The sequence below is a fragment of the Scyliorhinus torazame genome, chromosome 2 (genome assembly GCF_047496885.1).
Source record: "Scyliorhinus torazame isolate Kashiwa2021f chromosome 2, sScyTor2.1, whole genome shotgun sequence".
Taxonomy (NCBI): Eukaryota; Metazoa; Chordata; class Chondrichthyes; order Carcharhiniformes; family Scyliorhinidae; genus Scyliorhinus; species Scyliorhinus torazame.
In genome coordinates, this window is record NC_092708.1 from 101611351 (window position 1) to 101625860 (window position 14510).

Sequence of the window (14510 nt, forward strand, 5' to 3'; positions counted from 1 at the left end):
GGAAGTCGGACCGGCCATAGACTGCCTTCGAGGCAGACGGTCGCCTCTACCACTTCCTTAGGGTCCCTTTCGGTGTCACAAATGGGGTCTCGGTCGTCCAAAGAGAGATAGACCGAATGGTCTACCAGTACGGTTTGCGGGCCACCTTTCCGTACTTAGATAATGTCACCATCTGCGGCCATGACCAGCAGGACCACGATGCCAAGCTCGATAAATTCTTCCCCACTGCCACTCTTCTCAACCTGACCTACAACAAAGAGAAGTGTGTGTTCAGTACGACCCGGTTAGCCATTCTCGGCTATATAGTCTAAAATGGACTTCTTGGGCCCGACCCCTACCGCATGCGCCCCCTCATGGAACTCATCCGTCGAAAAGGAGGCCCGAGCTATCGTTGAAGCTGTACGGCATTGGAGGCATTACCTGGCCGGTTAGAGATTCACTCTCCTTACGGACCAACGGTCGGTAGCCTTCATGTCCAAAAACACACAGCGGGGCAAGATCAAAAATGATAAAATCTTGCGGTGGAGAATCGAGCTCTCCACCTATAATTACGAGATCTTGTATCGCTCCTGTAAACTCAATGAACCCCCAGACGCCCTCTCCCAGGTGCATGTGTCAGCGCACAAGTGGACCAACTCCGGGCCCTACACGACAGCCTTTGTCACCCGGGGGTCACTCGATTGTACCATCTGGTCAAAACTCGCAATCTGCCCTACTTCGTCGAGGAAGTAAGGACAGTCACCAGGAACTGCAGGTCTGTGCGGAGTGCAAGCCGCACTTCTACCGGTCGGACCGTGCGCGCCTGGCGAAGGCTTCCCACCCCTTTGAACGCCTCAGCGTGGATTTCAAAGGTCCCCCCCCCTCCACCGACCGTAACACGTACATTCTCAGTGTGGTCGACGAGTACTCCAGATTCCCCTTCGCCATCCCATGCCCCGATATGACATCCGCCACCGTCATCAAGGCCCTCAGCACCATCTTCGCTCTGTTCGGTTTCCCCGCCTACATCCACAGTGACAGGGGATCCTCATTCATGAGCGATGAGCTGCGTCAGTTCCTGCTCAGCAGGGGTATAGCCTCCAGCAGGACGACCAGCTACAACCGCCGGGGAAATGGGCAAGTAGAACAGGAGAATGGGACGGTTTGGAGGGCCGTCCAGCTGGCCCTACGGTCCAGGAACCTCCCAGCCTCTCGCTGGCAGGAAGTCCTCCCTGATGGTCTCCACTCCATCCGGTCACTATTGTGCACCGCCATTAATAACACACCCCATGAACGTGTTTTTACCTTCCCCAGGAAGTCCACATCCGGGGTGTCGCTCCCGACTTGGCTCACTGCTCCAGGACCGGTCCTTCTCCGTAGGCACGTCCGACTCCACAAGGCGGATCCCTTGGTGGACAGGGTTCACCTGCTCCACGCCAACCCTCAATATGCCTACGTTGAGTTCCCTGACGGCCGCCAAGATACTGTCTCACTCAGGGACCTGGCACCGTCAGGTTCCACACCAACTCACACCCCCACCAATGCGCCCCCACCTCCCACCGCGCCGCCAATATTGACCCTACCAGACCACTCCCGCGTCCCCTTTTCCGCACAAGAGGACGAAGAGGACTTCGGCACGCTCCCGGAGTTCCCCGATGACTGGCCAGCATCAGCACCGCCACCACCGCCATCGATGCCACCTCCACCACCGACTTCGCCGCCACCGTTACGCCGCTCCCAACGAAGCACCAAAGCCACGGAGCGGCTGAACCTTTGACGGACTCCGGACCGTCAACATGGACTTTTCTTTCCCTACCACTGTACATAATTGCACTAATTGTATATAGCTCCACATCACCCCTGCCGGACTCATTTTTCACAGGGGGTGAATGTGGTGAACCACTGTAGTAGGAGATGTAAGGTAGGACCTGCACTACAGATTCGCCAGCAGCTCCTGCCGGCTGGTTCCGCCCACGGAGAACTGTATGAATATGCATGACCTCCAGTACCCTGCCAATTCGTCAGCTGCAGCAGGAGGCCACACACCTGACTGTAATAAAGCCACAGTTGTACCCAACTTTAATCTTTGTGCAATTGATCGTGCATCAGGGGGACAATAGACGGGGGAGCTGGAGCACGACTAGGACTGGGAGAGGTCATGGAGAGCATCAGCTCCATGAAGGTGAGGAAGGCTCCGGGCTGGAAGCCGATGGGTTCCCGGTGATCTTTTACAAAACATTTGTGCCAGCTCCCGTCCCACACCTGAGGGAGTTGTTCACAGACTCACTAGTGAGGGGCACTCTGCCTTCAACACACGCCACAATATCGCTGATAGCCAAAAAAGACAAAGACCCAACTGAATGCAGATCATGCTGACCCATTTCACTGCTCAATGTGGACGCGAAAATACTTGCAAAAATCCTGGCCAAAGACTGAAGAACTGTGTACCAGAGGGGTCACAGAGGATCTGACGGGCTTTGTTAAGGGTAGACAGCTCACAGCGAACATCTCATGGCTGCTGAACGTGATACTGACCCCGCCCGGGGAGAGAACACCAGAGATGATCGTCTTCCTAGACGTAGTAAAGGCCATGGACACTGTCGAGTGGGAGTACCTCATTGTACTGTAGCAATTTGGGCTGGGCACAGGGTTCACCTTATGAGTGAAACTCCTATACAACACTTCCAAGGCATGAATTTGGATAAACACCACCTGCTCTGAATACTTCCAGTTGCACAGAGGCACAAGACAGAGATGCCCTCTGTCCCAACTCGTGTTCGCCCTGGCAATTAGGCCACTGGTGATCGCTCTGCGAGACTCGAGAGGCTGGAAGGGAAGAAGAGGCAGAGAGGACAGATTTTCACTTTATGCAGATGACCTGCTCCTCTACATCTCGGACTCGCAAAACGGCATGAAAGAAATCACAAAGCTTCTGGAAGTGTTCGGAGCCTTCTCTGGCTTCTTGGGATGCCGAGAAGGAATGACATGTAAACTGTAATCGTCTTATCTATCTTTATGTACGGTGTAGAAATGTAAAACCTGAATAAAAATATTTTTTATAAAAGATTCACTCCATAGTAAGGGTGGAAGTAACATCATGGAGTATGAATGTTCTCTTTGAATGACAATGACATCACGTTGAGGTTACCTGAAAAGATTAGAGATTCTATGCGAAATAGATGAGTAATCCACTTTCTTAGTACTGACGTAGTCTCTAGCGAGATACCTTGTGAAAATAATGGAAATGGAAATTGAACATGGAAAGGCAAGTCCGTAGACCTGCATGATTACAACTCCTGAACCTGACATTTTTAATCAAATGATAAAATAAATATTATTGGAATCAAATGATAAGAATTTGAGGAAAAAAAAGCAAATTGTCTCAAATTTTCAATTTGCTCTCTATTCTTGTCACAGAGTAACAATCCTATTAAATCACAGTGTTGTGATTGATGATGAGAATACAGGGTATATAACGTGACATATGTAAAAAGTATTGGGTGTATAAGTCTACTTTTGAAGCCTCCAAAAATTGGCTGATATGCTGAGTATAAGAGGTTTGTACCATTTCCAATATGCCTCTCTTTGGCAGACTGATGTGTTTGACACCAACATGGAAGATTGGATGCAATACACGGAGCGAATGCGCTATTTCTTTCAGGCCAATGCTATAAATGGAGATGAACGCCAGGTGGTGATACTTTTGATTGCCTGTGGGGCTCCCACCTTTAGCGTAATAAAGAGCCTGATGTACCCCACAGCCCTGGATCAGAAGTCATTCCCGGAACTGGTCGCAATGGTGGCAAACCACTTTGACCCCAAGTTGTCAGTCTTAGTGCAATGATACCATTTCAATACTGCTGAGAGGACCGCAGGGGAATCTATAACAGAGTTCCTGACATGCTTTTGGAAACTTTCAGAATTTTGTGATTACGGCCCGGTCCTTTCCCGAGATGCTGCGAGACTGGCGACCCAGAAGAAATTACTGGCTGAGCCTTGTTGGGCATTAAAAAAGCCGTGGAAGTCACACTTTCAAGGGCGAGTGCAGAAACGAAAGACCAGGAACTCCAAGGGGGTCGCCGGGGTGAAAGTCAACATTTTAGGATGCACCCCAACTTGCAGCGCCCCCAGGATCACTTCTCCGTCATGGGCCAAACACTGTCAAAGCCAGGCCTGGTGGTCTGGGACCTCGACAACCAACAAGATACCTCCCCGAATCGGTAGAGGGCGACCCCAGTCGATGAGGGACATGCGGCCGGAGGAACCGGCAAGAGTGAAAACCATAGCCCAGCCAGCAGTTTCGTCGCCCCCAAAGCAGATGCCGACCCAGAGCTCGAACCTTTTATTTGGATCAACCCGACAACGAAGAATGCATGCAGATGAACTGCATTGCAGCACCCAGGGTAGTCCCCATTCAGATCAACATTCAAGTGACCAGTGACACCCTGGAGATGGAACTGGCCCCAGAGCTGCAGTCTCAGTCGTCGGGAAACAAACATTCGAGTGAATTAAATCAGGGTGCAACAGTTGAGCTTGCAGTACAGAGGCGAGGCTGGCAACCTACACAAGGGAAGCACTCGCCATAGCCGGGACGATGATGACCCCAGTGACCTACAGGAAGCAGTCTGTTAGGCGGCCATTAATCATTGTAAAAGGCCCCGATCTGATCTTACTCGGCCGTGACTGGCTACAACGCCTCCGCTTGGATTGACGGATTTTTCAGATGGTCTCCGGAGGCCTCTGCGAAGTGTTGGGGAAATACCCTGAAGTTTTTCAAACCAGTTCAGGAAGAATCAATGGAGCCATGGCTAAAATTCAAGCGGGCTGGCCAACCCCCTACTTGCTACTGGCGAAGGTTGAAGCGGAAAGCGACCGACTGGAGGGTCTCGGAATAATCAGGCCAGTAAGATTCACCGATTGGGTGGCATCGATAGATCCCATACTGAAACCGGACAACAATGTCCAACTTTGTGGTGACTATAAGTTAACCATGAATCAGGCATCCCGGTTGCACAGGTATCTGATGCTGTGGATCGAAGACTTGTACGCGAAATTGGCTGGAGGTCATTAATTTACAAAACTTGACATGAGCCATGCCGGATATCTCCAACTAGTATTGGACCCTAGCCCCAGCAATACATGGCTACAAATACCCACAGTGGCCTTTGTGTATACATGATTGCCATTTGGAGTGCCATCGGCTTACGCCATCTTCCAAAGCGTCATGGAAACCACTCTGAGGGGACTGCCATGCGTGTCAGTTTACCTGGATGACGTCTTGATAACTGGAACCATGGAGCGCGAACGTTTGAACAACCTAAAGGAGGTCCTCCACCACTTTACAGAGACGGTTGTCCGCCTAAAAAGGGAAAAGTGTGTCTTCCACGACAGGAAGTCCATCTACTTGGGATACTGCATAGACCAGGATGGCCTGCATCTGGTGGAAGAGAAGGAGCGAGCGACTCACCAAGCCCTCAGTCCGGGAAACACAACGGAACTGCGTTCTTTTCCTGGGCTTGTGAATTATTACGGAAAGTTCATCCTGGGCATCATGACCGTGCTCACTTCCCTACACACCCTGTTGAAAAAAAATAGGAGTGGAGAGCATCTCAGGAGTAGCCGTTTGCATGGGTAAAGAGACAATTTAAATTGGCCAGCCTGTTGACACACTAAGACCTCTCTAAACCGATTGTGGTAATTTGTGACACTTTTCTGTACAGCACTGACACCATTTTGTTGCCCCTCATGGTCGACAGGAAGGACCGATCGCATTCGCAACCAGGACGCTGGCTTTGGTGGAGTGAAACTATGCTCAGATTGAAAAAGAAGGCTTGGCCTTGGCATTCGCAGTCTAAATGTTCACCAGTACGTGCATGGGAAGCGTTTTACTATCCTGATGGACCACGCACCGTTATTGGGTCTCTTTAAAGAAGACAAGGCAATCCTGCCGATAGCATCCTCCAGGATCCAGGGATGGGCCCTATTACCAGCAGCGTACGAGTATACATTTGAACATTGGCCAGGCACAATATTGGGACCACCGACCAGTTGAGTAGACTCCTGCTGCCGACGCGCCCACTGTCTCCTCCTAAGGCTAACAAAGTTGTTGGCAGGTTGATATTCATGCACACACTACCGGCCTAAATCTGCGAGTGGACAAAGTAACATCCTTTAATGTCAGAAGTCCGCTACATCGTGTTATACAGAGGACAGCACCAGAGGTTGCCCGGCCAAGATGTCGGAGTTCAGCATCGAGGATGGAATCCTCCTGCGGTGTACTCGAGTCGTAGTCCTTGGGAAAGTATGGTTCAGTCAGGAAAAACAAGTGCGTAATCCAGGCAGGCTTACGCAGACCAGACTAGGACCCGGGGGCACAGCCTTAGAATAAAAGGGAGTCACTTTAGAACAAAGATGAGGAGAAATTTCTTCAGCCAGAGAGTGGTGGGTCTGTGGAATTCATTGCCACAGAGGGCGGTGGAGGCCGTGACGTTGAATGTCTTTAAGACAGAAGTTGATAAATTCTTGATTTCTCGAGGAATTAAGGGCTATGGAGAGAGAGCGGGTAAATGGAGTTGAAATCAGCCATGATTGAATGGTGGAGTGGACTCGATGGGCCGAATGGCCTTACTCCCACTCCTATGTCTTATGGTCTTATGGTTTGGGCCAGGTGAAGCAGTTTATATCTGGAACTTCAGCAACGGCACCAAGTGGGTTCCTGGGAGGGTAGTATGCCTGGGCCTGTCTCACACCAAATCCAAGCACGAGAACAAACACTCAAGAAGCAGGTGGACCACCTCAGGTGCAAGAAACCAGCATTACTCAGTATTACAGCATCGCTCCCTGGGGGCCGAACAGAGAGATGCTGGATGGGAGGGATGTTATAACCTGCACGAGACCTACAGGGATGGGACAATTATCCTCCCTGTGAGCTTCATGGAATATGGACTTCCCGATGAGAAACAGCAGTTAAAGAACCTGATTGGGCAGTTAAATTTGCAATGCACTCAGACAAGACCAGATATCAGTTTTGATGTATTGGAACTGTTCTAAAACCCTGTTTTATATCAAAAAACGACTGTTGATTGAATGGGTTTAAGCCACAGAATAAGTTTTCAACAAGACTTGAGTGACTCTATATTGCCAATCTCAAAGTGGCAGAACATCTAAATGACTGCACCGTGTAATTTACAGAACTGCCAGAATGGAGTCAGGCTGTCTGGATGTAGCCTACTGTAGACAACAAATTTAAGTAAATGCGAATGTCCATCTCCCGAACTACTCAAAGACATTCAGACATAATCTGCTATTCAGATGGGTGCAGACCAAGCTATTGGACTCAATCACTCGAAGCAATGGACCTGGAATGAGCTTATTATGAACATATATGGTAACTGGCTAATTTGTGAAGAAAAGCAGGCCAGCCCTTTGTGTAAAGAGAAACTGATTTCCAAGTGAGAGACGAGAAAGACATTGAGTGGGTAACAGCAAGAAGAGGACTTTGGGGTAGCACGGTAACATTGTGGATAGCACAATTGCTTCACAGCTCCAGGGTCCCAGGTTCGATTTCCGGCTTGGGTCACTGTCTATGCGGAGTCTGCACATTCTCCCCGTGTGCGTGGGTTTCCTCCGGGTGCTCCGGTTTCCTCCCACAGTCCAATGATGTGCAGGTTAGGTGGATTGGCCATGCTAAATTGCCCTTAGTGTCCAAAATTCCCCTTAGTGTTGGGTGGGGCTACTGGGTTATGGGGATAGGATGGAGGTGTGGACCTTGGGTAGGGTGCTCTTTCCAAGAGCTGGTGCAGACTCGATGGGCCAAATGGCCTCCTTCTGCACTGTAAATTCTATGATAATCTATGATTAGTAGTCCCCTCCGCCATCTCTCTCTCTCCAGCCATTCTACAAGTGTGTGCCCTGCCTGTATTCTAACCAGTTAAATGCCACAGACAACAGCTTCAACGTAAACCAAACAGCTACTGACTCAAGAGAAAAAGACAGAACATAGATCAGCATTTTAAATAATCTTAGATGCAGAATCTGGAAAGATTATCGAACCAAGCCTGAAACCATCCCAGTCATCAATCTACAGTATCCGTGTATGATGAACTTTCTTTTGGGCCTGGTAGGGGGAGGGGGGGATCCAACACCGGGGTGTGGTGGTATGTATTAGGGGTAATACGGTTCACCACGTGTCGACAGGCTATTGGTGGAGGGATGCCAGGTCCTGAAAGGATCTGCCACCTACTGGACTCCACCCAGAAATGCCGGTGTAAGAACCCAGTTTTTCCCTCCATTTCCCTCAGCAGCTGCATTCTGTAACCACGCTGCTGGGGATAAAGTTCTGCTTAATAAAGCCTTCAATTGACATTACCTCAACCTGCCTCGCGTCATATTGACGGTGCTACACGGGGGTCCTCCACTGTGGCCTGGCCCGTGATCAGGTCCTACCGATCGGCGGGTCGGCTTCTTCTGGTGGGGGCCTCTTTTACTCCGCGCCGGCTCCTGTAGTTTTCCGCCATGTTGCATCGGGGCCGGCGTGGAGAAGGAAGCTTCCGCGCATGCGCGAGTACTCGCCCGGCACAGCGCGCATGCGCAGACCCGCGGCATCCGTTTGACACCGGTTTCGGCAGCTGGAGCTGCGGGAGTCGCTCCATTGCTGTGCTGACCCCCTGTAGGGCTCAGGATCGCTGCTCCTGGGGACCTGTTGACGCCATCGTAAAACGCAACGGTATTTACGACGGCGTCAACACTTAGCATCAGGATCAGAGAATCCCGCCCATTATTTCTTTCCTTTTCAAACTTACAAGAAAACCTGTCTGTGTGTCTTTTACATTCACAGCACTTAAACAGTTAAACACTCACGGAATTGGTAAGTAAATTCTTTAAAAATCCCCAATTGTGGTCAACCAGGATGTGTCACCCATGGCAAATGTTACTGTAAATAATTGTAAAACCAATAAAAATATATATTTTTTAAATGCTGGCCTAGCCAGCGAGATGCTCACATCCCATGAATAAATTTTTTAAAGTACATTTGACGAAACATGAGACTGAAAAAGGTTAAGGATTCAACTTGTTAGTGTAAAAGAGATCTGTTTTATTATTAAAAGAGAGACTTATGGGATATTTGGTGTTGGTTTGAGAGGAGACAGTCATATTGTTGCATTCTGTAAATACATTAAGTAAAATATTGGTGTCTAGTTTCCAACTTCCCCATCTAGCCTCAGAATGAATTAACATTGGCCCCCAGGGTACATCCACAGTGTACAAGGCAGGGAGTTGGGGAGAGGGCCGCAAGGTTATGCCAAGAGATCGGAGAAAGAACAGAATTATCACAAGTTAATGTGAAGATTGACGCTGCAGGAAATGGAGAAAGCTGCTGGACTTAATTGTGAAGTTCCCCACTTCAATATGGATAGTATGGAGTCAGTTGTACTTTTAGAGGAGAAGAGAAACATCATTAGTATTCCACTGGAGGCTGAGATAAATGTCTCCAGTAGCTGTTTAGGGAGCCGTTTCCCTTTTCTGACAACATATAAGTTGCATTGCAAAAGTCTAGGGGACATGGTGCTGAACACTCTCAAGTTAACATGAAAGATCTCAAAGCATTATTTTGAGGAAGAGCAAGGGAATTGTTCCCAGTATCTTGGTGAATATTTATCATCCAAACAACATCATTAAAGCAGGTCAGCTGGTGATTATCATGTTGTTGTTTGTGTTGGCTTGCTCCTGCAAATTACCTGGTGCGTTTCCTATATGACAAGAGTGGCTACACATTAAAAATACTTCACTGCCTATAAAACATGTAGGGCACTTGACAGTTCCAACTCACTCTTGGCTGGCCTCCCAAATTTCTACCCTTCATAAATTTCAGGTCATCCAAAACTGTACAGCTAAATTCCATTGACCTATTGAAGGGCAGCACAGTAACACAGTGGTTAGCACTGTTGCTTCACAGCACCAGGGACCTGGGTTCGATTCCTGGCTTGGGTCACTAACTATGCAGAGTCTGCATGTTCTACCCGTGTCTGCGTGGGTTTCCTCCAGGTGCTCCAGTTTCTTCTCACAAGTCCCGAAAGTCATGCTTGTTAGGTAAATTGGAAATTCTGAATTCTCCCTCAGTGTACCCGAACAGGTGCCAGAGTGTGGCGACTAGCGGCTTTTCACAGTAACTTCATGCAGTGTTAAAGTAAGCCTGGGCGGGATTCTCTGACCCCCCGCCGGGTCGGAGAATCGCCGGGGGCTGGCGTGAATCCCGCCCCCGCCTGTTGCTGAATTCTCCGGCACCGGATATTCGGCGGGGGCGGGAATTGCACCACGCCGGTTGGCGGGCCCCCCCCCCCAGCGATTCTCTGGCCCGCGATGGGCCGAAGTCCCGCCGCTGTCAACCCACGCCAGACGGCGTGGATTGAACCACCGTTGGGACTGCGGGACATGACGGCGCGGGTGAGCTCCGGGGTCCTGGGGGGGGGGCGCGGGGCGATCTGGCCCCAGGGGGTGCCCCCACGGTGGCCTGGCCCGCGATCGGGGCCCACCGATCCGTTGGGCGGGCCTGTGCCGTGGGGACACGCTTTTCGTTCCGCCTTCACCATGGTCTCCACCATGGCGGAGGCGGAAGAGACCCCCTCCACTGCGCATGAGCGGGAATGCCGTGAGCGGCCGCTGGCGCTCCCGCGCATGCGCCGCACGGCAAAGTCAGTTTCGCGCCAGCTTGCGGGGCACCAAAGGCCTTTCCCGCCAGCTGGCAGGGCGGAAATCAGTCCGGCTCGGGCCTAGCCCCTCAAGGTGAAGGCTCGACCGCTCAAGATGCGGAGAACTCCGCACCTTTGGGGCGGCACGATGCCGGACTGATTTGCGCCATTTTTGGCGCCGGTCGGCGGACATCGCACCGAAATCGGAGAATCCCGCCCCCTACTTGTGACAATAATAAAGATTATTATTATTATCATCCTTGTGCTCACTGACCTACTTTGGTTCTCAGTTAAGCAAAGCCTCGATTGTTAAATTCTCATCCTTGTTTTCAAATTCCTCCATGGCTTTGTCCATCTTTATCACTGTGATCTTTTACAGCCCTACAATCCTCAGAAGGTATCTGCACTCCTCCAATTCTAGTCTCCCCAATTTTACACTGTTGTTATTCCAGTCACTATTGGGACAATTGAATTCCCCTCCTCAGTGGGTCATGCATCTTTCTGTTCCACGTGCAAAACATGCAAATTGTAGCACAGTGGGTAGCACTGTTGTATCACAGCTCCAGGGTCCCAGGTTCGATGGGTCACTGTCTGTGTGGAGTCTGCACGTTCTCCCTGTATCTGCGTGGGTTTCCTCCGGGTGCTCCGGTTTCCTTGCACAAGTCCCAAAAGGCGTACTGTTAGGTAATTTGGACATTCTGAATTCTACCTCTGTGTACCCGAGCAGGAGCCGGAATGTGGCGACTAGGAGCTTTTCACAGTAACCTCATTGCAGTGTTAATGTAAGCCTAATTGTGACAATGAAGATTATTATTACTATTCACACCTTTGCCTCCTTCCTGTTATCTGGCAGCACATGGTATGCGACCAGTAGCATAATAGATCCTCACCTTTGAACCTGGTAGGATTTATTGATTATATGTTATCTGATTCGCTATAATAGTCCTACAAATTTTCTAGATGTGATTCACATGATGGATGCGATTAAAGTTTCTTCAGAGAAACGTAACTCTGCATTGGGTACTTAGACCAAATGTACAGTTACTTTCCTCAAATTTTCAGTGAAAATAACAGTCCACACAGCACTTTAGCCTGGGAAATATAGCCCAATTGCCATCAGGAGTCTTTGGCTGCTCGCTTTATAAAACCATCCTGCCTTTCTCAGGAATTCAGTTGAGGTTGCGAGGAAAAAGAAATGGATATTCATTTGTGGAGAATTAAACTGAGAACTGAGCCCATCAGCTTTTGCCCTAAAATGGTATAAGGGTTTGATTCATATTGAGTGAATGAGATCTGTACTTATTTGATCCAACCGTTTTAAAATTATAATTAAAATATCGCTGCTAGAAACTCAGGAAATATGGACAATACCAAAGAATAGATGACGAAGAAACTTATTTTTACTGCGATTAGTAGTTGCAGTGCACACTCTAATCCCAACAGCAGTGCTGACTGATTATTGAAGCAAATAAGTGTGAGATTTGACTTTGTTTTATTTTAAAGGCACTGTGGAAGATGGGGAAGATTATGCAGGAATGTTGGTGTGCCAACGGAGCAGCACGACTGACAGCACTTCGCATCAAGAAAACCACCTCCCAGTTAAGTGTGCAGAAATAGGGAGGATCCAATGATCATTACGCTGCCAAACATCAAAATCTCAGTGTTGAGAAGTTGCTTTTGGAAATATAATTGAGGATCATTATTTATCCTTACAAAGGACAAAAAGTGATAAGTTTGAATGAATATCAGTGAATAGATGCCAAAAATAGACTGGGCATGTTAATTAAATCGCATAACAACATATGGCATAATAATTAAATAAATAGCATCACAATATAATAATTGGCATGAGAGGAATTTTCGTCCTAAACAAATGGATTTTTGGTTTTGGCATCTGTGCAACCAATATAAATAAGATTAGGCCAATTAGCTTTGCAGGGTAAATTATCTGGCTGGTTAAATTACTTATGGCATTTCTCTTCTGATATTGTACCAAGAAAGAAAACATAAAGTATTACAAAGCCTCTGATTTGTGACACAATAACATTGTAATTGTTATTTAAAAGTGTCTGTTCCCTTGAGAATAACTCTTTAATTCATAAACAAAATGAAAGACTGGTGTCATGGGTGTGATTTTCCAGCCACATTATGCTTGGCACAGATATTGCTATTCACTGGAGGTTTTCTCCGTTTGCCAAAACGATCGCAATGCTCCTAAACCGTGACACCGGTGGAAATTGGATCACGCCCTCACTGGCCCTGATACTGATCAACATATTTAAATAAGTCTTGAGGCTGCATTCTCCCGTCTCCTGGGATTCACTGGCCTCAGCAGCCGGTGAGGCCGGTATCAATCAGTACTGGTTTCCAAAAATGAAAAACCAGACGTGATGATTGCCCCTGTTACCTGGGCAGTGGGAACCTGGCACTGCCAGATTGATGCTTCATGGTGTGCCAGTTAAGTACAATGCAGGTGCCAAGGGTAGTACCAGAGTACCAAGGGCACGACCAAGGTGTGAGGCCTGAGGGGGGTCATGTCCTTGAAAAGCAGGGTGAACGAGGTGCATAAAAGGGGGCATGATGTGAGAAGGCTTGAAGGGGTGTATGAAGGGTGGGGATCTGAAAACAGTGGGGTCTGAAAGAGGGGAGGTGGCCTTAAAGATGGGGCCATCAGCGACATTGTAATGGGGTATGCTCACTTGGGGCTAGGTGGGGTGATGCCCCAATGCAGACAAGAATGGATAGGGTGGGGCCGGGTCACCCTGGATGCTGTGGGGAGGGATGACATGGACATTTAATGATGGGGGAGGATGCCTCTCCGGGGTTGAGGGTTGGGGGTGTTGCCCATATCTGTGGGGGGGGGGGGGGGGGGTCGCGAGGTCCGTTGGTGGGGAGTAGGGGAACTTCTTTACTTTGAGATCTGTGCACCCTTTAAAAAGAGACCCCCGATCTCTGAGGAACTGATCTTCTCTGTGTCTTTATTCCGCACTTCAGGAAAAATTCTATGGGTGCGATTCACCTGGAAAATGTCTGCCTGGTTTCAAGCACGTTTGGCGGGCTGTTTCTCTGCAGCTGCAGCACCGAGAATCATCTCGCTATCATTTTTGGCCTCGGGGAGATTCTCTCCACTGATACTGTACTTAGAGAGCGCGATTTAACGGCTGCATTGCGACCGGAGCAGATCCACGCATGCCGGTTAAATCGCAGGAGAAGCTGAAATCTGGATCCATGCAGGGCGCCAGGTGCCAATCAGTTTACGATCTAACCGGCCCGCTCCCATTGGTAGGTTCCGGATCCCACCCAGATATGGCAAGATACCAATTGACATCAATTAAGACCAATTTCCATCTCATTAATGAGATGGAAGCACACTGCAACGGTCTCCCGGGAACTAACTGGCCCTCCAGCGAGAGGTCACGCAGGCGCCATTTTGCCTCCTACATAAAAACGAGAAGGTAGCGAACAGCTGCTGAGGAGACCGGATGAGGTGAGTAGCCATTTTCATATTCGGGCATGCAGTCCAGTGGGCACTGGAGCTGATGCCAGTTCTGGGAGGTGGTGGGGAAGTCCCCAGAGGGGGATGGGCCTGGTGGGGGGATGGGCGCCATCGGTCAGGGGTCATCCTTGGGCTGGGGGGTAAGGGGCGCTCAGCGTCTGCAAGTCCTACAGGCCATCTCACGAATTGTGTATACCAAAACAAGGACGACTACAGCTGCTGCCTGTCTGTCCTACTGAACACTTCCAGGACAGAACCCTGTTCATGGTTATATGCTGAAGGTAACTTTAACTCCCTCTGTCTGTGAGCAGCCTCTGACTGCACAGCCCGAAGGCTACCACTAATAA

The 14510-nt window shown here is 49.3% G+C and overlaps 1 protein-coding gene across 1 annotated transcript in view; it reads left to right on the top strand.

Annotated features, from left to right (window-relative positions):
- acvr1c (activin A receptor type 1C) overlaps window positions 1-12284 on the top strand; it is a 295659-nt gene extending 283375 nt beyond the window's left edge. Inside the window, exon 8 of the mRNA XM_072475088.1 lies at window positions 12171-12284. Coding sequence (XP_072331189.1) covers window positions 12171-12284 — 114 coding nt within the window. The remainder of the gene's footprint in view (window positions 1-12170) is intronic.
- Window positions 12285-14510: the final 2226 nt, after the last annotated feature.